Source organism: Galeopterus variegatus, unplaced genomic scaffold (assembly GCF_000696425.1).
Source record: "Galeopterus variegatus unplaced genomic scaffold, G_variegatus-3.0.2 Scaffold506, whole genome shotgun sequence".
Taxonomy (NCBI): Eukaryota; Metazoa; Chordata; class Mammalia; order Dermoptera; family Cynocephalidae; genus Galeopterus; species Galeopterus variegatus.
This window is the reverse complement of record NW_007726617.1, coordinates 20703-42774: the sequence shown is the minus strand read 5'-3', so window position 1 is coordinate 42774 and position 22072 is coordinate 20703. Positions and strand designations below refer to the sequence as shown.

The following is a 22072-nucleotide window of genomic DNA, read 5'->3' as shown; positions in this document are numbered from 1 at the left end:
TGATTGTATGAAAATTAAAATATATCTCCTTTTAGATATCTATTTGTAAAAACACAGAAAAAAGACTGGAAGGATGTGGAGCACATTGTTAAGGGCAGTAACTTCAGCAGTAGAGAGTCTAAGTTTGGAGGGAAGGAAACTGGAACTCTCAGTTTTGATTTCATGCATTTTTAATAGAAAAGAAAAATCCAGTCTATTAAAGAAATCGACTGTCATTTATCCTAGCTGGGAAGGGAACATTTCTATTTTTAAATATTGAAGAAGGATTGCATCGGTACCAGGATGGATGTTTTCAGATATAGTCATATCTTAAAAAGCATGCCCAACCAAGATGCAATTAAATAAATGCCAAACGATCCTAGCTGGGAAGGGAACATTTCTATTTTTAAATATTGAAGAAGGATTGCATCGGTACCAAGATGGATGTTTTCAGATATAGTCATATCTTAAAAAGCATGCCCAACCAAGATGCAATTAAATAAATGCCAAACGGTAAAGAGAGAAAATGTATGTAGCATGCATAACTGAAAAAATATATAAATGATTGATATTTATTAGCTGCTTCAAATCCTTTGTGGAAGGAGGTGGAATATAATTTACATGTAAAACACGTGTAAAGTTGATACAGTCAAAGCACTTACTGAGATGTCAGAGATGGTGAATGGAAGAGACAAATACATTATTTTATAATAAAGAAATACAATGTTATCATAAGGAAAAACATATTTCTACTCTCACTGAGAAGAGCTGCACATTAATCCACAAATAAAACTACTAATAATGAAATCAGGCTATTTATTGAGCACATACTATATACAAAGGTTCTTCGTAAGGTTTGTAGAAAAGTAGAATTAAAAGATAATATGAATCTTTCCACAAACTTTTTGAAGTACCCTCATATATCAGACATTATGTTTTCTGTAGAGCACCTCACTTTAATCCTTACTCTTGCTACCTTACAAGGTAGATGGTATACACTTTTACAGATAAGAGAGGCACAGAGAGATTGGGTAACTTGCCCAAAGCCACACAGCAGAGGAGCCAGGATTCAAACTCAGGACTGATTCCAAAGCCCAAGATCTGATCTATTCTGCTAGTCAATCTCCTAAAATTAAAAGATCAAATTCAAAGGTGGTGGAGAAGTGTCCCTCACTAAAATGTACACTCACAGACAGAGCACCTGCTTTACTTTTCGGTTCAGCTGTCTGGGGTACCTCTAAGCTTCAGAAGTCTGCAGAACCCCACAAGGGCTTTGTTCTAATTTAGTCCTCAGACTGAAATTCTCTCTGGAGCAGAACCTGCTCCAGTCATTCTCAAACCCAAAGACCCACCTCCAGATTCTTGGTTAGAATATTCAGGAGGTCTTTGTGATGCCACACCTGCCTTGTTGCCGAGGCACCCACAGGGCCTGGGGCTGGGGGCTCCCCACGCCCTGACGCCCACTCTGGCCTCACTCCCCCTCCAGATTCTTGGTTAGAATATTCAGGAGGTCTTTGTGATGCCACACCTGCCTTGTTGCCCAGGCACCCACAGGGCCTGGGGCTGGGGGCTCCCCACGCCCTGACGCCCACTCTGGCCTCACTCCCGCTGCACTTCCCACCTGCCAAGCACCCGGTGGTGCTTGAGTCTTCATAACTCAGCCACCCAGTGCTCTTGACTTCCTCAGCGCCATCTCCACTCTCTGCCTTCCTCACCTCCGGCTTCTCCTGGTCCCTGACTGCTCAGTCCTCTCCCCCTCCCCTCCCCACCCTCCCCTCCCCCTTCCCCTCTTCATTTTCTTCCTACCAATTGAGCTGGGTCAGCTACATCCCGGGGTTACAATGGTGCTTGGGAGGAAAAGAGGGATGGTGACTCCAATGACTCCTCATGAGCAGAATCCAAACCCTAGACCTCACGGAAGGGCTAGAACTAGTAAGGAAAGGGCGAAGAGGAGACAAAAGAGGAAAGATATGGAGGAACTGAAAAAGGAAGTGGTCATGGTGAGGACATCCCAAACCGGGGCTGGCAAATCGCCCTCCAAAAACACTCCTCAGCCTTCCCCCAACTGCCTCTACCATCTTACCTTGAGAATTAGCCACTGTTTCTCCTCCTCTCCCCTGGGGTCACCGCCTTTCTCTCAATGACTACTGTCCCCTCAGGATGATCACAAGTTAACCTTGGAAGAGCTGAGCGCCAAGTATTCTGTGGATCTGACAAATGTGAGTGAGGCACTCCCTGAGGGGGGCAGAAGGTCTCCCACTCTGACTTCAAGGCCATCAGGACAAAAGTAGACATCAAGCCCCGCAACTTCAAGTCCAGTGTTCTGACCTCGTACCCTCCACCCAGCCAAGTTCCACGGGACCCCACTTGAAACAAGATGATAATGTAACTACCCCAAAGAGAATTCAGGACTGGATAGGAGAGTAAGCGTGTTTAGGGCGGTGCTACCCAAATAGCTCGTCCTCAGGACCCCTTTACACTGTTATAACTTATCAAGGACCCCAGAGGGCTTTGGTGTATGTAGGTTACATTATCTATATTTACCACACTAGAAATTAAAGTGAGAAATATAAAAAGTATTTTCCAATTCATTTTAAAATAACAAGAGTAAACCCATTATATGTCAGTATAAAGAATATTTTTTGACAAACTATATTTTCCAAAAGAAAAAAATTAGTGGCATCTTATATTTTTTGCAAACCTCTTTAATGTCTAGCTTTTTAACAGAAGACAGCTGGGTTCTCATAGCTTTTCTGTACTAAATCTGTTGCAATATCATGTGTCTTGTAGCATTGGGAAAATTCCACCATATACCCTTGAGGGAATGAGAGTAAAAAATGCAAACAATGATTTAGTACTATTGTGACAATGGTTTGACCCTGAGTACCCTCTGAAAGGGTCTTAGGACTCATTGGGTTTTTCAGGGGGAGGTTGGGGAGTAGTTGACCAGGACTGGTAGGTTCTACTATTGTTTTCATTTAGAGGAAAAAGTGCACAAACTAGAATGAGAATCTATGCATTCATATCTTTAGTTGGTGTTTTTTTCCTGTTTCTAAGTTGGAGAGTCAAAATATGGGGATCAATATATTATAAACATAATGTATTATTTCTCATTATTACATTGGCCTTGCACGTTATAATTATCTGTATATATTTATCTCCCCACTTGAGCTCCTTATGAGCAAAAACCCTTCTTATTCATGTTGGTATCTTCGGTACTTCTCAACAGCATCAGGCCCCAAGATAGAGTTCAAGTTCAAAAAGGTTTGTGAATCAATCCATAACAACAGCAACAACAATAAAACCCTCCTATGTAAGCAAATTAAATGACATCCCTCCTATAATGCAAAAGTTTAAGTTTCACCTTATCTAGGAAGAACTTCCAGACTGAACTTCAGCGAGCATCTTTGGTCTCTAGACCCATCTAGGGCTATAAATGGCAGGTTCTTCTTTGCTACAGCTACTTCTCTCTTCCCAGCTCTCTATCAATCCCTATTTCTTTCCCACACAGGGCCATAGCCTCAAAAGGGCAAAGGAAATCCTGCTTCGAGATGGACCCAACACACTTACCCCACCCCCCAGCACTCCAGAATGGATCAAATTCTGTAAACAAATGTTTAGTGGCTTCTCCCTCCTACTGTGGACTGGTGCCATTCTCTGCTTCGTGGCCTATGGCATCCAGGTGCATTCCAAGAAGGAGCCTACCAAAGATAATGTGAGTCTGTTCAACTAATACAGGCCAGCCTGGTCTCTCTTCAGCCCCTGATACTCTTCTGCTCAGCAGTCTAGCACTCTTGAAGTCCTCTGGCCCAAATCTCTAATACTCCCAGCACTTTCTAAGGGAGCCCTTGGTCCCTGTACTTTTATTTAGAAAGCTAATGGTTCAGCTCCCTGAGATGCATGATTTCCCCTAGAAACTTGCTCTCCTTTGATGATCTTCTCAACTGATCATCAAAGCACTTTGTAGTCCCTTTCTCTTCCACGCAATTTTGACCTCTTCATCTCCTTCCCCTCCACCTGCCTCACTATCCAACCCACCCCATGAATAGCCTTCCACGAGAGGACGATAACAGGCCTTCTCTGGCCAAGGACTTTGCTGACTACTCACCATACCTCAGGGTTCCTTCACCAGGAAGCCAAGCACGCTGGCCCTGTCTCACATTTTTCTTAGCCTCTTTGCCCTCCAATTCGGTTCTATGGTTTCTTCCACCTGGAGAAATGGCTGTTACCCTTGCAAGCTGATTTTCTGAGGATGAAGAGGAAGAAAAGGACCTACTGATAGCCCTCCAATTCGGTTCTATGGTTTCTTCCACCTGGAGAAATGGCTGTTACCCTTGCAAGCTTATTTTCTGAGGATGAAGAGGAAGAAAAGGACCTACTGATGCAAATATTTCCTTTCACCCCATGCCTTCAGTTGTAGTGGCTGCCATCAGGCAATCAGGGATCTCCAGCGCATCCGTGAAGTTGTTAGAACATTTTGATCCATTATGCAGGGAAGAGTAGACAAGAGAAGGAAAAATGCTGAGTGAGGGACAGTGGCAGCACTAATAATAAAGCCCATGAGGGGGACAGGAAAGACAGTGAAAATCCTGGCAGAATTTATTTATTTATTTTGGTGTCTGGCCGGTATGAGGATCTGAACCCTTGACCTTGGTGTTACCAGCACCATGCTCTAACAAGATGAGCCAACCAGCCAGGCCCCTGGCAGACTTCAAAGAGAGGGTTATGGTAAAAAGCAGGAAACAGTGGCATTGCCATGACCGGATCACTACCAAATATGGTTTTTCTATGGAGTGATTATGATTTGATCAGGGGAGTGGATTCCCCAGTTCCGTGTAAAGGACTCACATGTGGGTAAGAGAGAGAAATGAGACAACCATCAGTCAGTTTCACTTTTCTGTCTTAAAAACATAGGAAAACACGATCTATATTGATTTTTTAAAAACCCAGTTACCTATATTTTCATGTTGAACACTGAGCAGGTAAAATTTAAATAGACCCATACTTTGCTGTCTTAACTAGTTTTTAGTCAATGTTAACAAAATAGGTCGTCTAGGCCCAAACTACAAATGTATTTCCATTTTTTCTGACATTTAGTGGCCTCAATATCCGGACAGGAATTTTGTGGCTTGGCAAGTCCCAAGCAAAGCCTTTGGAAATAATTAAGTACCTCTCACTCTGCGTGATTCAAAACAAAAGAAAACCATATTCACATTTGTTGGTACATCAACAAATAGCAACTTTCCCTAAAATGACTACTTTAGTACCTCTTCTGAGCTATTGAATATCAAGCTCCTATGGCAGAATTGTCCCCTGTGGGACACCAAGTGTGATGGGCCAGTCCACCAGCCACCCAGCTCCAGCAGGACCTTGCTCTGGGAGGCTCCGAGTTAATTGCCTTAATTAGCTTGCTTTAAGGATAGAGATTCCAGCCTTCGCAAAGGACATTTCAGCTTGTAGATGGTTTGCAGAGATTGGTCCCTTTCGCTCTCTGAGATCAAAATGAAAGGAAGATTCTCTGTTCTGGCATTTCCAGATTTCCCCCTCCGTTTTTTTTATCTATCAAGATGCGATTTTTCTGTGACCAAGCTACTTGCTTAAGTAGGTCTTGCTATCACCTCCCAGGCCTTTCACTCATTCAACAAATATTTACTGATCATTCAGAAAATTAAGCTTTTTTTAACCTCTTACAGCCTTCAGTGTAAACAAGTTAAGGTTTTTTCCTCTGAACTGCTTAAGCATATTTTGAACGTAACTGAACAGTTTTTAACAGAATGGTTGTAACCACATCTTTCCCATCCTGCTTATGCGTAATAACTTCGTATAGCATACATTATACGAAGTTATACGAGAAGAAAGTGTTTTGGTAGTTTTGAACTAGCATCTTGGAGATTATCTGTTAGCTTTTGCTGCCTAAAGAATCACCCCAAAACTTAATGGCTTAAAACCACAAATGTATTACTTCCCACGTTCTGTGGCTGGGCTGTTTTGGTCTGGGCTGACCTCAGCTGGTGCTGGATGGTCTAAGATGACCTCATTCGCCCATCTGGGGCCTCAGCTGAGATGACTGGGACAGCAGGGGCCTTTCTTCTCATGATCTCTCTTCTTCATGAGGGAGGCTAACTCATGCTCATTGGTATGGTGGCAGCTGAGGGATTCCTAGCAACAACAGGGCAAGCCCAACATGAAAGCACTTTTTAAGCCCTTGCATGCATCACATTTTTTAATGTCCTATAGGCCAAAGCAAGCCACAGGGCCAAGCCTAGGTTTAGGGATAGAGAGATAGACCCCATCAAGTCACATTGCAAAGGGCCCTGCAGACCATGGCTGTAGGAACTTGCAATCTACTAAAGATTTCTTCAAGAATGATGTGGTGGGTGACACAGTAAGAAAGGTGAGTCAGAAGGAAGAAGACCAGGAACAAGAGGTTGTAGGCTAGGGGTGGGATGGGGAAGCAGAAAGTATTAGAAATGACCCTGCACTATCTTCCCATAGCAAGCTCTGGTAATTCGAGGAGGTGAGAAGATGCAGATTAATGCACAAGATGTGGTGTTGGGAGACCTGGTAGAAGTGAAGGGTGGAGACCGAATCCCTGCTGACCTCCGGCTTATCTCTGCACAAGGATGTAAGGTGAGGGGATGTGGAAAGCTATGGGAGGGGCCAAGCATGGTATTAAGACACCATAGGGACCTGGGGTCAGTTAGAGAAAGTATGATCTTATTATTCAGAACCTTGAAAAGTTACAAGTGCAAATTTGAGCATAGAGACAATAAGGTGCTGGTGTGTAAGTTTGTTTCTCTCTGTATGTCAGTGATGATGTTGGTGGTGACAGATAAAAATATGCTGTTTTTATAAATAAATCTGCCTTTTTCCTCATGCTCAGCTTGTGGCCCCTCCTCTCTCCATCCCAGGTGGATAATTCATCCTTAACTGGGGAGTCAGAACCCCAATCTCGTTCACCTGATTTCACCCATGAGAACCCTCTGGAGACCCGAAACATCTGCTTCTTCTCCACCAACTGTGTGGAAGGTGAATATTGCATTGTAAGCAGCATAGATTCAAAAGCAGAGATTGAAACAAAAAGATTTCAAGAACTGTCTCTCTTCTAAAGGTAGTGGAGTAGGTAAGAGTTGGTACAGTCTTGGTTTTCCAACACTCATGAGCTGAAAGACCTCTGGTGAAAGGTCAAAGCCACCATTTCCACATCTGCACAATGATGATACTAAAAGTCATCACCTCATGGATTTCTGTGTGGATTAAGTGAGATAATATATATAAAATGCTTAGGATAACGCCTAATACATTGTAAATGGCCTACTTCCACATCTGCACAATGATGATACTAAAAGTCATCACCTCATGGATTTCTGTGTGGATTAAATGAGATAATATATATAAAATGCTTAGGATAACGCCTAATACATTGTAAATGGCCTATAACAGCTATTATTCTAGCTAGAGAGTGGACTATGCTCTATGAGCTGAAAACAGCACAGAAGGGAGGAAAATTACTCAGCCCTCCTGGGTCATTCTTCACTTAAGCTTAGCCCTAATTTCTCTTAACTATTCCCTTCTCCAAGAGAGGATATTGGCATTGGGAATTTGAATTATCAGAGATGCCATTCAGACTTTGGCTTTATTCCTAGAATTTAAGACACCCTTGAACTGGGAGGCAGTGTCAGCCAATGACAACATGGGACTCAGTATCATTATGTCAACCTCTCCTTTGCCCTTTCCCCTAAAGGGGGCTGAAGACTCCGTGAAACATACTTGAAAATCATTATTCATGCTTAATAATAGATGTTTCAGTATCTAGAAATAGCTATTTTTTTTATTGAATGCCTAGTATGTGTCAAGTGCTATCGATCTTCTCTCTGATTCTCACAGTGCTATACAGCAGATGTTAACCCTATTTCACAAGAAAGACTAAGGTTCAAAGAAATTAAGTGCATGTCCAAGAGCACAACTCAATGGAAAGGCATTGCAAGGTTGGCCCATCTTCAAGGCCCGTGTTCTTGCCACAGACCCTGCTCTGCCTGGAAGATTGCTAATGACCTCTCTGGCAATCAAACTATGCAATTTGAAAATACCTTAAAGATTATGAGTAACTCTAAGACTGAATGGACAATGAGGAAGAGTCTACCTAGAAAATATTAAAATAAAGTTTTAAAAAATTGATTGTACAGAAAGATGTAAGTTAGAAAGCATTGTCCAAAAACACCAGACTTCTATTATTAAAGTTTAGGAAGAAATTTGCTCAGATTTGTCCTTCTACAATAGGTTTTTTGTCAGCTAAGTATATACTTCAGATAAAGAGATGGGGGACGTGGGTGGTGGCATTCATCTGGGAAACAAGGGTCTGTCTGGGTGGAGAAGGGTTTAATAGGAAACTCGCAGAAACCAAGATGTGGCCAAGAGGGTGGAGCTAGTTGGAAGGAGCTCTTGACTGTTAAGTTATTTCTGTACAATTTGCAAACTAGTAGCATTTACCCTAGACCAATTTGCCCTTTAACCTTATACCTAGACCAATTTGCAAACTAGTAGCACAACTTTAACCTTTATCCTTGACTCCCAACTCTCACCACTGTAAATCTAGACAGGGCTGTAGTACAAAGGTCTCTCTTAGGTTCTCAAGCATCTTCAAGGGAGCCTAAACTAGCTTTCTGGCAATATACAGAAGGTGTAGTGTATGAAGGGGCCAGTCTGGCCTGGGATATGGGATGCTTGGCCTTCTCAATCTTCCCCAAGTTGACATCAACCCGCCCTGTTTCTAGACATACTGGGATGAGTTATTAAATCCTGTCTCTCCAAGCATGAGAAAGCCATAGCAGGAAGAATAAAAATGAAAAACTAGATTAAACCATGGCACAGAATAGATACAGTGTCACTATACATTACTCACTCCCCCAACCCCATCAAAAATATGAAGCCCTTTCATCACCTCTCAATTATTTCAGTATCTGCTTTCCATAAGGCCCAATGGAACAGGCTCTGGCAACCAGCTGAAGCTCCTCTCTAGAGTGCCTCATACTGTGAGCCTTTCCAGAATTCCTCCTCCACATATACATTGAACTGTCTGCTATAGTAGGACCCTGCTCTCAGATTCATAGCTGAACATGACCTTAGAAAGAGAGACCACCAGCTGCTCTGTGCTACGATATTTATGGGAGCTATTAGATTAAAGTTACCCCTCCTAAGTCACATGTATGATTGCATATAGATCTTTTGGAGACCCCAAACTCATCTAAATGAAGAGAAGAAAGAAACTAATATTTGAGGGCCGGCCCGGTGGTGCACTGCTACAGTGCGCTGCTTGGGAAGTGCGGTGGCGCTCCCGCCGAGGGTTCGGATCCCACATACAGACCGGCCGCTCACTGGCTGAGCGAGGTGCAGGAGCAACACCGAGGGTTGCGATCCCGTTGCCGGTCCCAGTCTGGTACGGGAGTGACACTGAGTGTTGCGATCCATTGTCGGTCACGAAAAAAGACAAAAAAAAGGAAAAAAAAAAAAAAAGAAAAGAAACTAATATTTGAGCTCCTACTATGTGCCCAGTCCTCTTCTATGGTGCTTTTATACCATTTTAAAGATGAGGAAGCCCAAGTCTCAGAGAGCTCAAGTAACCTGCACCAGAGGAAAGAGCTAGCAAGCTGGAAAGTTGAACATCCAGCCCTGAGTCTTTCTGCTTCTAAAATAAGTGCTATATCTACAATATGTTGCTTTTCTGAGTGATTCTGACTCTGACTCTAGTGGTAGGAATTTCAGTCATTATGGTAAGGCAGGAATAATTGTTTTCAGCAAAGAACCTTATCATGCCCCTCATTTCAAGCCATGTAGGTGAGTGGCCTGCATCGTGTGTGCAAAGCCAACCATGATGTCCCAGCTGCCCTTCTGATCGGGGGCGGTGCTGGTGGAGAGAAGAGGAAGACCTTGATAAGCACAGAAGCCCATCTGTTATGGCCTGTGCTACCCAGCAGAGGTCAGACTGGCTCTAGCCAGCAGAGCAGGGAGGGGCTCAGGTTAGAGCAGGGTTTCTCTACTTACTGATATTTGAGGCCGGATAATTCTTTATGGTGGGGGGAGGGAAGGGCTGTCCTGTCCATTGCAGGAGGTTTAGCAGCCTTCCTGACCTCTACCCACTAGATGCCAGTAGCAGTCCCCTCCCACCCCAGTTGTGACAACCAAAAATGCCTCCATACATTGCCAAATGTCCCCTGGGGGGCAAATTGCCCCCAGTTGAGAATCACTGGGTTAGAGCATACAGGATGCTGGAACATAAGACTCTACCAGAAAGGTAACCACTATTCCTGGGGATTTAGAAACAATTCAGCTGCTGAGGGCAAAACAAGAAATAGAAAATATTTGGATTAAGTGTAATGGAGACATTCTTAACAATGAAGACAATCAGGCAATGAGAACTGGGTATCTCTGGAGAACTGTGAACCTCTTCAGAGATTTTTCTATCTTAGGAGCTTTTGTCAGGAACTGGGGGCAGAGACCAATGGGTATTTTTCTTCTTATATCACAATATCACATCGCCCTTTCCCTTTATCAACAGGAACAGCCCAGGGCATTGTGATTGCTACAGGAGACTCCACAATGATGGGGCGAATTGCCTCACTGACATCAGGCCTGGCAGTTCGCAAGACCCCCATCGCCACTGAGCTTGAACACTTCATCCACCTGATCACATCAGTGGCCATCTTTCTGGGTGTCACTTTTTGTGTGATCTCACTTATCTTAGGCTATGGCTGGCTGGAGGCTGTCATTTTTCTTATTGGCATCATTGTGGCCAATGTGCCTGAGGGGCTGCTGGCCACTGTCACTGTGAGTAGACAGGGTGGAGGGTGGCCTCAGGGCAGATAAATAACCCCAGGGAAATGAAATCACTAGTATCTCATTTGTTGTTGAACCTCAAGTGCTGAGTATTCCTGACCTGTGTATAGGAGTCAAAAATAATTCATCTCCCAATATTACACTGACTTCCTCAGCCCATATTTTCTGGTGCCTTTTCCTTCTCCTCGTTAGGAGAAGAAGCAAGTTGTAATGGAGAAAGCGTTGGATTATAAATCACCAGGGGTGGGTTCTAGTCCTGGTGGACTGACTGATGAACTAGGCCAAATCACTTAACATCTCCAGGCCTCAATCTATTCATCAGTTTATAGAGGAAAATTAATTTAGATTATAGAATCTTATTGGAAAGGACTTCAAAGTCCATATTAACTCAGCCTTTCAATCAATGCTGACTATCCTTTGTAAAATCCATGGGAGAGGATTAAGCCCACCCCTTACTGTCTCCGCTCATTTCATTGTCGGATTGCTCTAGTTAAATTCCATTGTGTGGAGCAGAAATATGACTCCCCATTTGGTCCTAGTTTACTTAGCCCTTTGGGTTTTTACAATAGCCATTATGCTCCCTCAAACTCTCCAGGTGGGAGGTGAAATAATCCCTTTTCCCTTAGCCATTCTTTCTATGACATGGTCTTCAGACCCCTTGTCTTACTGAATACCTGTTTGGGGTATGCTCTAGCTTATCAATACTCTTCTTAAAAGAGAAATGAGAGTAATTCTTGTGGTGTGTTTGGACTAGCATAAAAACATTGGGACTAGTGATATCCTGTAAATAGATTAAAGTCCAATGATTAGAATCTTGTACTGACTTGACCACAGCCTAAGAATTCGTTAGTTTTCAAAACAACTTTGCCACACACCTGACTTATGTTGAATTTATGATCAACAAAAACCTTCTGGTTTAAATGATTTCTCAAATCCTTTTCAAATACTGCACTATTCCTTCCTGATGTCTTCATTCTCTCCTCCCCATTCTTTTTTAAATTATTGGTACAATCCTCCCTTTACACATAGCGTATCATATCACCATAAAAGCTTAGCTATCTATGTGGTCCCTGGAAAGACTGGACTTGAGAATGAGGTGTAGCCTGAGCTTGAATGCAAAAGAGAGTGCTGAATAGAAAAGATAAAAGGATCCTGGGGGGAGAGGAGTATTCCAGGGAGAACGAAGAGGATCATTCTCTGTGAGACCCTAGTAAAGGAATACGCTCTTTTTTGAAACTCTTGCCATAAAGCAAAAAACCCAAACCACTTTTCTAACTTCCTTTACCACAGCCACAGATGGAATTTCTAAAGAGTAGGTGGGACTCAAAGAGAAATAAGTACAAAAAGTTAAAATAGCAATAAAAGCAATCAAATTTCCAAAATGCAGAGCCGTATGAGTAATCCAGCTCTTGTGTTATTCCTACCCTCTTGGTGGCTTTAGGTGTGCCTGACCCTGACAGCCAAGCGCATGGCGCAGAAGAACTGCCTGGTGAAGAACCTGGAGGCGGTGGAGACGCTGGGCTCCACGTCCACCATCTGCTCGGACAAGACGGGCACCCTCACCCAGAACCGCATGACCGTCGCCCACTTGTGGTTCGATGAGACCGTGTATGAGGCCGACACCAGCGAAGAACAGACTGGTGACTAGTGGTATTGGCGGACCAAGAGTGGAAGGATTTGGGGGATGGGATGAGTGATCTCAGAGAGAACGGTGAGTCCAGACGAAGAGAAGAGAGAAGGAAAGCGGAGTGGAAGGAAGGGAGGCGTGCAGGAAAGGACATGCGGCCTCTGTGAAGGACTGGGGCATGAAACAGGTCATGAAAACTCCCTGTTTAAACTCTCCTATTCCCACTCCCACTCACAATTCTTCCATTCTTTCTCCCTAGGGAAAACATTTTTCAAGGGCTCTGATACCTGGTTTATCCTGGCCCGAATCGCTGGCCTCTGCAACCGGGCTGACTTCAAGGCCAATCAGGAGACCCTGCCCATCCCTAAGGTGTCAGTCCTAAGGGGGAAGAGGGTACCTCAGTATCCAGGGTATAACCTGCCCGCTCCCAAAATATCTTTCCTGGCACTCAGTGGTTTCCCCCAGGCACCCCCCGCCCCCTTCTGCCTCTCTCCTTGTCGCCACAGGTAAGCCCCATGCCCAGGTGGCATGCTCCTGGGGCTTATCGTACACACCCCACCCTGGCAGCGGGAGACAACAGGCGATGCTTCTGAGACAGCGCTCCTCAAGTTCATTGAGCAGTCTTACAGCTCTGTGAAGGAGATGAGAGAGAAAAACCCCAAGGTGGCAGAGATTCCCTTTAATTCCACCAACAAGTACCAGGTACTGAACCGACAGAGGCAGGAGAAGAGTGGAGGGGTCGGGCTCATGGTTCAGGAAACAGCAGCTTTGCCTTTGCCTTCAACTTCACCTCTGAGCAGTAGCACAGCCCAGTAGAACCAACATCCCAGTTAAGAGGAAGGTGCAAATCAAGAGAAAATGACAAACAGGTGGAGAGAGGTGAAGCAGGAAATAGAGGAAGGGGAGTCTGGACCTAAGCGCAACTCCTGTGGAGAAAGCGGGTCATAAAATGCTCTCCAAATGTCTGTAGGTAGCAGAGGCTGGGTGGTGAGTCACGTTACAGTCGTGTGCAGCTCTTAGGAGGCATCTCCGTGTCTACTATAAGATTTGCCTCTGCAGAATAAGGTTGCATTTGCAATACTCTTTGTTTCATCAGCCATCAAATATTTCCTTTCACCCCATGCCTTCAGTTGTAGTGGCTGCCATCAGGCAATCAGGGATCTCCAGCGCATCCGTGAAGTTGTTAGAACATTTTGATCCATTATGCAGGGAAGAGTAGACAAGAGAAGGAAAAATGCTGAGTGAGGGACAGTGGCAGCACTAATAATAAAGCCCATGAGGGGGACAGGAAAGACAGTGAAAATCCTGGCAGAATTTATTTATTTATTTTGGTGTCTGGCCGGTATGAGGATCTGAACCCTTGACCTTGGTGTTACCAGCACCATGCTCTAACAAGATGAGCCAACCAGCCAGGCCCCTGGCAGACTTCAAAGAGAGGGTTATGGTAAAAAGCAGGAAACAGTGGCATTGCCATGACCGGATCACTACCAAATATGGTTTTTCTATGGGGTGATTATGATTTGATCAGGGGAGTGGATTCCCCAGTTCCGTGTAAAGGACTCACGTGTGGGTAAGAGAGAGAAATGAGACAACCATCAGTCAGTTTCACTTTTCTGTCTTAAAAACATAGGAAAACACAAAAAGCAGGAAACAGTGGCATTGCCATGACCGGATCACTACCAAATATGGTTTTTCTATGGAGTGATTATGATTTGATCAGGGGAGTGGATTCCCCAGTTCCGTGTAAAGGACTCACATGTGGGTAAGAGAGAGAAATGAGACAACCATCAGTCAGTTTCACTTTTCTGTCTTAAAAACATAGGAAAACATGATCTATATTGATTTTTTAAAAACCCAGTTACCTATATTTTCATGTTGAACACTGAGCAGGTAAAATTTAAATAGACCCATACTTTGCTGTCTTAACTAGTTTTTAGTCAATGTTAACAAAATAGGTCGTCTAGGCCCAAACTACAAATGTATTTCCATTTTTTCTGACATTTAGTGGCCTCAATATCCGGACAGGAATTTTGTGGCTTGGCAAGTCCCAAGCAAAGCCTTTGGAAATAATTAAGTACCTCTCACTCTGCGTGATTCAAAACAAAAGAAAACCATATTCACATTTGTTGGTACATCAACAAATAGCAACTTTCCCTAAAATGACTACTTTAGTACCTCTTCTGAGCTATTGAATATCAAGCTCCTATGGCAGAATTGTCCCCTGTGGGACACCAAGTGTGATGGGCCAGTCCACCAGCCACCCAGCTCCAGCAGGACCTTGCTCTGGGAGGCTCCGAGTTAATTGCCTTAATTAGCTTGCTTTAAGGATAGAGATTCCAGCCTTCGCAAAGGACATTTCAGCTTGTAGATGGTTTGCAGAGATTGGTCCCTTTCGCTCTCTGAGATCAAAATGAAAGGAAGATTCTCTGTTCTGGCATTTCCAGATTTCCCCCTCCGTTTTTTTTATCTATCAAGATGCGATTTTTCTGTGACCAAGCTACTTGCTTAAGTAGGTCTTGCTATCACCTCCCAGGCCTTTCACTCATTCAACAAATATTTACTGATCATTCAGAAAATTAAGCTTTTTTTAACCTCTTACAGCCTTCAGTGTAAACAAGTTAAGGTTTTTTCCTCTGAACTGCTTAAGCATATTTTGAACGTAACTGAACAGTTTTTAACAGAATGGTTGTAACCACATCTTTCCCATCCTGCTTATGCTTTGGGCAGTGCAGTCTAGGCTCCCCTGAGACCTCATGGTTCCTTTCAATGCACTGATTTTTGTTCCCGACAGGTGACATAGCAGGTATTTCCTATCAATCACAAGAGGAACCCTGCAGAGAGTTTCTTTTCATAGTTCAGAGATCAAGAGAATATGCAAAACCTGAAATGATCTTACTTCTCTCTTCTTGTGACTATGCCCCTCCCCTCCCCCACCACACCCACACTGATCCAGACACCCAGCCCCACTATCTAGCTCCTCTCAGGGGACTTCTCCCGCTTTTAGGAGAAAGTGGCTAGGGAGCTAGAATGGTTAACCTATTTTTGGATTGTGCTTCACAGTTTTCAAGGTGTTTTTTTACACTTTCTCTCATAAAAACCCAATAAAGTAGGCAAGGAAGAACCTTCTACATTTTATCAAAGCACCTTGGGTTTTGCAAGGTTCAGCGGATTGACCTGAGGTCATAAAGCTAATGAAGCATTCATGCTGGCCCTAGAACACAGGTGTATTAGTACATTTTCTGTTGCTTATAACACAATATCTGCAACTGGGTAATTTTTAAATAAACAGAATTTATTTCTCATAGTTTTGGAGGCCGGGAAGTCCAAGGTCCAGTAGGGACATCTGACTTCCTGGAAAGGAAGAGAGGCTGGGCTCGACCTGGAGGCAGATTTGACTGGGGCTGGGGGTGTGAACAGGTTGCTGTCTGTTTTCCCTTCAAAACCTCCCCCTTGCTTTTTGTCCCTGACCCTTGCTCTCTCCTACTGTTTCATCGATGCTTTCTTTCCTCTCCCTAGATGTCCATCCACCTTCAGGAGAACAGCTCCCAGACCCATGTATTGATGATGAAAGGTGCTCCTGAGCGGATCCTGGAGTTTTGCTCTACTTTCCTTCTGAATGGGCAGGAGTACCCAATGGACGATGAAATGAAGGAAGCCTTCCAAAATGCCTACTTAAAGATGGGAGGGCTGGGGGAACGTGTGCTAGGTGAGGAGCTGTGGGAAAAGTCTTTGAAAGAATCACATCAAAATGGTTATTATTCACAGGGTAAAAATCTAGGATGTTGGGGTCAGTTGGATAGAAACATAGAGCTGAATGACTCCTGGACCCTTCTGTCTCCCTTCAGGGTTCTGCTTCTTGAATCTGCCTAGCAGCTATTCCAAGGGATTCCACTTTAATACAGATGAAATAAATTTTCCTATGGATAATCTTTGTTTTGTGGGCCTCATATCCATGATTGACCCTCCCCGAGCCGCAGTGCCTGATGCTATGAGCAAGTGTCGCAGTGCGGGGATTAAGGTAAATACCTGCCCACCCCAGAAACCCGCCACCTGTCACAAGTTGGAACAGCTAGTAGAAAGCTTTGCACAGAGTAGGTGCTTAATAATCTTGGTTTGATTGAATTGATTTCTGCTTCCTTAAGCTTATGGTTTTTAGTCTTAAAAGAAACCTAATAGTGTTTCCTCTCTAGTTAAGTCCTATCTTGTACTGAACATTAGAATCACCAGGGGAGCTTTAAAAATCTCATATCTAGGGCCGGCCCGGTGGCGCACTGCTACAGTATGCCGCTTGAGAGCGCGGCGGCGCTCCCACCAAGGGTTCGGATCCCACATACAGACCGGTTCCCACTCACTGGCTGAGCGGGGTGCGGGTGCGGCGCTGAGGGTTGCTATCCCATTGCCAGTCCCGGTCCGGTACGGGCGCGACACTGAGGGTTGCGATCCGTTGCCAGACACGAAAAAAGAAAAAAAAAGAAAAAAAAGAAAAATAAAAATCTCATATCTAGGCTACACCCCAGACCAATTAAATCAGAAGCTCTCAGAAGGGGACCCAAGTGTCTGTATTTTTAAAAACTTTGCTGGAGATTTCAATGAGCAGAAGAATTTGAGAACCAGTGTGCACCACAGTGCTTCTCAAACTAATGTGCTTGTGCATCACTTGGAGATTTTTTTTTGAAATGTAGATCCTGATTCAGTAGGTCTAGGGCACCCAGAGATCCTGCATTTTTACCCAGCTCCCAAGTGATGCTGTTGCTGCTGGTCTGCAGACCACATCAGGAGAAGCAAAGTGCTAGATGCAATGTAAATGTGCTGCTGGGATGGGCCATAAAATGTTGAGGCTAAGAGGGCTGGGGTCTGGACCACGCAATAGTGAGAAAGAGATATTAAGAGCTGGAGGGTGCAGGCTGGGGGGAAGCTCAATAGGTCTGACTCGGGGTGAGCAGCTCACCTAACAGGTAGGTGTTTAGGAGTAAAAGCTAGAAACCAAAGTGAATTGGATCAAGAGCGAAACTCAGCTGCAAAACAGAAGTAGGAAGTCCTCTTTGTCAGGGTGGGCCTTGGACTTCATGGGGTGGCAGCAGTAGAATTCCACTAATTCTGAGATGCTCTGTACTCACGTTTCCCGGATCAAATTCTAAGACTCATATATATTTCCACAGTCTAGATATTGACACCTTCTCTGCTCATACCTTATATTCTGGATCATCTGCATATTCTGGCTCCTAGAGTTGAGGAAGTACAGGTAGAGTAGAGGGAGATTGGAAGTACTGAAGGGAACTGGATGGTCTCTGTTGGAGCTGGCTTTGTGTTAGACCTGTGACTGTTGGCAGTTTGTCTGGGAGTGGGCCTGGGCCATGCTGAGTTTAATGATTGATCACTAGAGTGGGAACCAAGGAATGGAAGTAGGAAATTATTGTGAGTGAATTCCCTGTTCACTACACTACCAAATGTTTGAGGTGGTACAGTCCTTTGCAGAGATAGCATTATTTTAGCACATCTGCATAGGATAACCAAGTTATCTTGATAGTCCTCACAGTTCTATAAAGTACTATATCATATTGTAGGAGAAGGGGCTCATTTGAATTTTCTGAGCTTTGAGGAGGGCTATAAGAATGAGGAATAACATGTGGGTGTAGTCTAAAATTTATCTCATCTAGGAGTTTATGGACCCCTTTAGCAAGAAGAGGGTCACAATCATGCTGACTGGTGGGAAGATCCCCACAGGAGACACAGGGTTGATTCTAGTCAGCATGCTGCCCAGATGAGGATATTGTCACAGCCTGAGGCAGGGTCAGCCCACAGTGGTCTGCAGATGACTCTCAGGGCTGGCCGTGAGCTGAGAACTGAAGCAGGAGGCTCAATGCTTCCTGGCCAGTCCTTGTTCTGGGCACAAGTTTACGGGTCTCCCTATAATTTCTTATCTCCTTCTGGACCCTAAACTGACAGGAATTTGGCAGATTTGGTGAGGAATTGTGAGTCATCCCCTCTTCCCTCTAGGGAACGCATATATATATATATATATGGTGCTATCCTTCCAGGAGGACTACAGATAGTGGACACAGCTTTTCCCATAGGGTAGGTCCTTCCAAGGCCAACTCTGCAATGGTGTTGATGCAGAGCTGATGAATGTTACAAGGCTGCTGAATAAAAGTGGTTGGGTAATGATTGCATGGCAGCAAAGTTTTTACAAGGAAATGATCTGGGGACTGGGATTTCCCAGGTAGCCAAGTGGTCAGGACTTTGGGATAAATGTGATTTTAAAAATTAAAAATGTATCCCATTATATTTGTCACTAACTGAAGATCTCAGCAGTGTGAAGATACTTGGCCCTTGCTATGAACCTGGCCCCCTCTAAGAACTGCAGCCTGGCTTTGAATGCTGTTGTGAGAGCCTGCAGTTTTGTTACCAGCACTGTAAAGTTTCTCTCAGATAGGTCTGATCTGGGGAAGAGGCTAGAAGGGAAACAGAAGGCAGCTTGCAAGACTGCGTGGGAAAATCAGAGGTGTAGTCAGCACCAAGAAGTTGGAAATGAAATTCTTTTAGTACTGGATGAATTTCAGAAACTGCTAGATGCCCTGTACCTCAAAGGGAGCCATTCTCTGTAGAACTGCGCTTCTGCTGTATGTATGCATCTCAGTGCTGGGTGAAATTGTGTCCTAGGAACTCACTCTTGTGGTGATTGCCTTTGTATTTTCACTTCTCAGTATGCAGATGGTACTGCTGGAAGCTACTCTAGAATAGCCCATTTGAACAGTCGAACTGAGCTAGGTACTAGGAATGTATGAGGATGATCCACACCTTGTTCAGCAGGTCCTATCTTGTGGTGATTGCCTTTGTATTTTCACTTCTCAGTATGCAGATGGTACTGCTGGAAGCTACTCTAGAATAGCCCATTTGAATGGTCGAACTGAGCTAGGTACTAGGAATGTATGAGGATGATCCACACCTTGTTCAGCAGGTCCTAGACCACTACTGATGGACCACTGGGGAGCTTTCAGGGCACTGTAAACCTGAAAGGCATCACTGAGAACTCAGTCTGAACTGCATCTGGAAGACAATCTTCTATGCAGTTTCCTCCCAGATCCTCACCAGCTACCAAGTGCCCCACAAGCCACACTTGTCAGGATCCAGTGCCCCACAGCTCAGCCAGGATACTTGAAGTCAGTGGTTGTAGGTCACAGCCCCGTGCAGTTTTACTGAGTGTCTGCTCATACTGCTCAGTTAGCACTTGGCTGTCTTTTCAGGAAGTCAGGGGTGCCAGTGTGGAATGCTGAGGGCACATGAAGCCCCATAGTTGAATCTTTGGGGAAAACTTCTTCAAGTCTCATTTCCATGCTTTGAAAGTAATAGACTGACCTCTCCAGTACTTCTTGTCCTGAAAGCAGTTGGTTAATTTAGTCACATTCAGATAGTTTCCTTCTCTCTCCCATCAGAGCTTGAAAAATTGTGTGCTTGGAAGGCACCTGAGAACCTAGGGCAGTGTTTCCCAGGTTGTGATCATTCCTTCATTTGATAACTATTTGTTGTTGGCTTATTATGTACCAGGCATTATGCTAGGGCAGGAAATGTAACAAGGAATCCACCCTCGCAGAGCTCTCAGTCCAGTGGGGGAGAGAGACAAGCAAGCATTCGCCACACAGAGAAGTGCTGAGATGTGGAGAGAACAGAATACTTTGAAAGCATAGAGCATGGGGCCCTAATCTTCAGGTAGGAATGGAACAGCACTAGGTACAAGGTATCCAAAAACGAGTTGAAACAGAGAGGCAGGGTGAGGCAGTTGGGAGAAGAGAGGTACAGTGAGGATCTGAATGCACTGGGCTAGGCAGATGGATTATTCCAAACGTTCCTTTATTACCACTTGCTCTATGTAGGTGTTTCTGTATTTGCACTTAAGAAAGCAGAATAGCTTCTGGAGCAATTAAATGAAATTCTGAATATAGTAACACACCCAAATCTCTGACTTATTCCTTGGAAATCTAGAACACAAATTGCCTGTTTTATGACCTCATGGTCCTGACCCACTCCTAAGGGTTGAAGCCACAGTAACAAAGTTTTTGGTCTATACTACAAGTTCTTGGCAATGAGCCACTGGAACCCTTGCTGAAGGAAGGCAGTGATCTGTTAGTTCTTAGGGGAGAAAGACTTAGGATCCAGGGACCCTCTGAAGATGATGCAGCTCCTCTTCCATCTCCTCTCCAACCCAGGTGATCATGATAACAGGCGATCATCCCATTACAGCCAAGGCCATTGCCAAAGGTGTGGGCATCATCTCAGAAGGCACTGAGACAGCAGATGACATTGCTGCCCGGCTTAAGATCTCTGTCAGCCAGGTCGATGCCAGGTGAGACCTCCAAGACCTCAGGTCTGCCACTTTACCTTTCTCCTCAACCTGCCCTACCCAGATCCCACTCACTGAAGTTCTTGGAGTCTCCTTCAGTAGAGAAGGTATGCAGGAATAACATATTATAAAGTAAAACATAATAAGAAAATAATTAAGTGAATATGTCAGTGGGTTTTAGAGGCAGCGGGACAAAGAAAAGGGAGATGTGGCTGGCACAAGGGGGAAGGGAATGGACTGTGTCAATTTGGGGACAGTGTATGGCTAGGGACAAGAGAGGAAACCAGGAGGTTATAGTGAAGTTTGGTTGAAGGGCACCAGGACCTCTAGGGAACTTGAACTATCCTTTTGAAATTCTTTTCCCTCAGCACTGTCAAAGCCATTGTGGTGCATGGCTCAGAACTAAAGGATATGAACTCACAGCAGCTTGAGCAGATCCTCCAGAACCACACAGAGATCGTGTTTGCTCGGACCTCCCCCCAGCAGAAGCTCATCATTGTAGAGGGGTGTCAGAGGCTGGTAAGGAGGCACAGGAGCCCTGGGGAACCTGGAAAAACTCAGCCCCACACCAAGCAGAGAGGCACATGGGCTGTGCGAGATGAACTTCCATGGTGGCCTTCAGTCTGGGGCTCCCTGAGAGTTTAAATATCTTAGGGGGAGCAGGAGAAGGAAAGGTCAAGAGTCCTAGACCAAGCATAATCACCTCAAGAAACAAGGGAGGCTGAAATCAAACTGATCTTTAGGACTGGTCCCAAATCTGACACAGTAATTATTTCACTCAGTATTTATTTCACTCCCCCTGTCTGGACTTCGCCAGGGAGCTATTGTGGCAGTGACGGGTGACGGGGTGAACGACTCTCCTGCACTGAAGAAGGCCGACATCGGCATTGCCATGGGCATCGCTGGCTCTGACGTTTCCAAGCAGGCAGCTGACATGATCCTTCTGGATGACAACTTTGCCTCTATTGTCACAGGCGTGGAGGAGGGTGAGGAGGCAGGGTGCCCAGGTTGGAACCTAACCCTCAGACTCTGGTGGGGGTTGGTGTACTTTACCCTCATTCCCTTTGCCCATGAGTCAACCTCCATGATCCTGCACAGACTGGGAAAAGTCACTGTAAGACAAAATTCTGCAAATTAGATTCAACCGGTAATTAGAACATCACTATCTGGGAATTTTTTTTTTTTGGTGGCTGGCTGATATGGGAATCCAAACCCTTGACCTTGGTGTTATCAACACTGCACTCTAACCAACTGAGCTAACCAGCCTGCCTTTTTTTTTTTTTTTTTTTTTTTTT

The 22072-nt window shown here is 44.5% G+C and overlaps 1 protein-coding gene across 1 annotated transcript in view; it reads left to right on the top strand.

The window, feature by feature from the left end:
- The first annotated feature begins 1940 nt into the window (after positions 1-1940).
- Positions 1941-22072, top strand: part of ATP1A4 (ATPase, Na+/K+ transporting, alpha 4 polypeptide) — a 30713-nt gene continuing 10581 nt past the window's right edge. Inside the window, exons 1-14 of the mRNA XM_008569515.1 lie at positions 1941-1979; positions 2139-2198; positions 2877-2894; positions 6475-6609; positions 6891-7008; positions 10535-10803; positions 12254-12452; positions 12699-12808; positions 13007-13141; positions 15956-16145; positions 16285-16457; positions 20644-20780; positions 21146-21296; positions 21595-21763. Of these exons, the coding sequence (XP_008567737.1) occupies positions 1950-1979; positions 2139-2198; positions 2877-2894; positions 6475-6609; positions 6891-7008; positions 10535-10803; positions 12254-12452; positions 12699-12808; positions 13007-13141; positions 15956-16145; positions 16285-16457; positions 20644-20780; positions 21146-21296; positions 21595-21763 (1894 nt within the window). The 5' untranslated portion in view covers positions 1941-1949. The remainder of the gene's footprint in view (positions 1980-2138; positions 2199-2876; positions 2895-6474; positions 6610-6890; positions 7009-10534; positions 10804-12253; positions 12453-12698; positions 12809-13006; positions 13142-15955; positions 16146-16284; positions 16458-20643; positions 20781-21145; positions 21297-21594; positions 21764-22072) is intronic.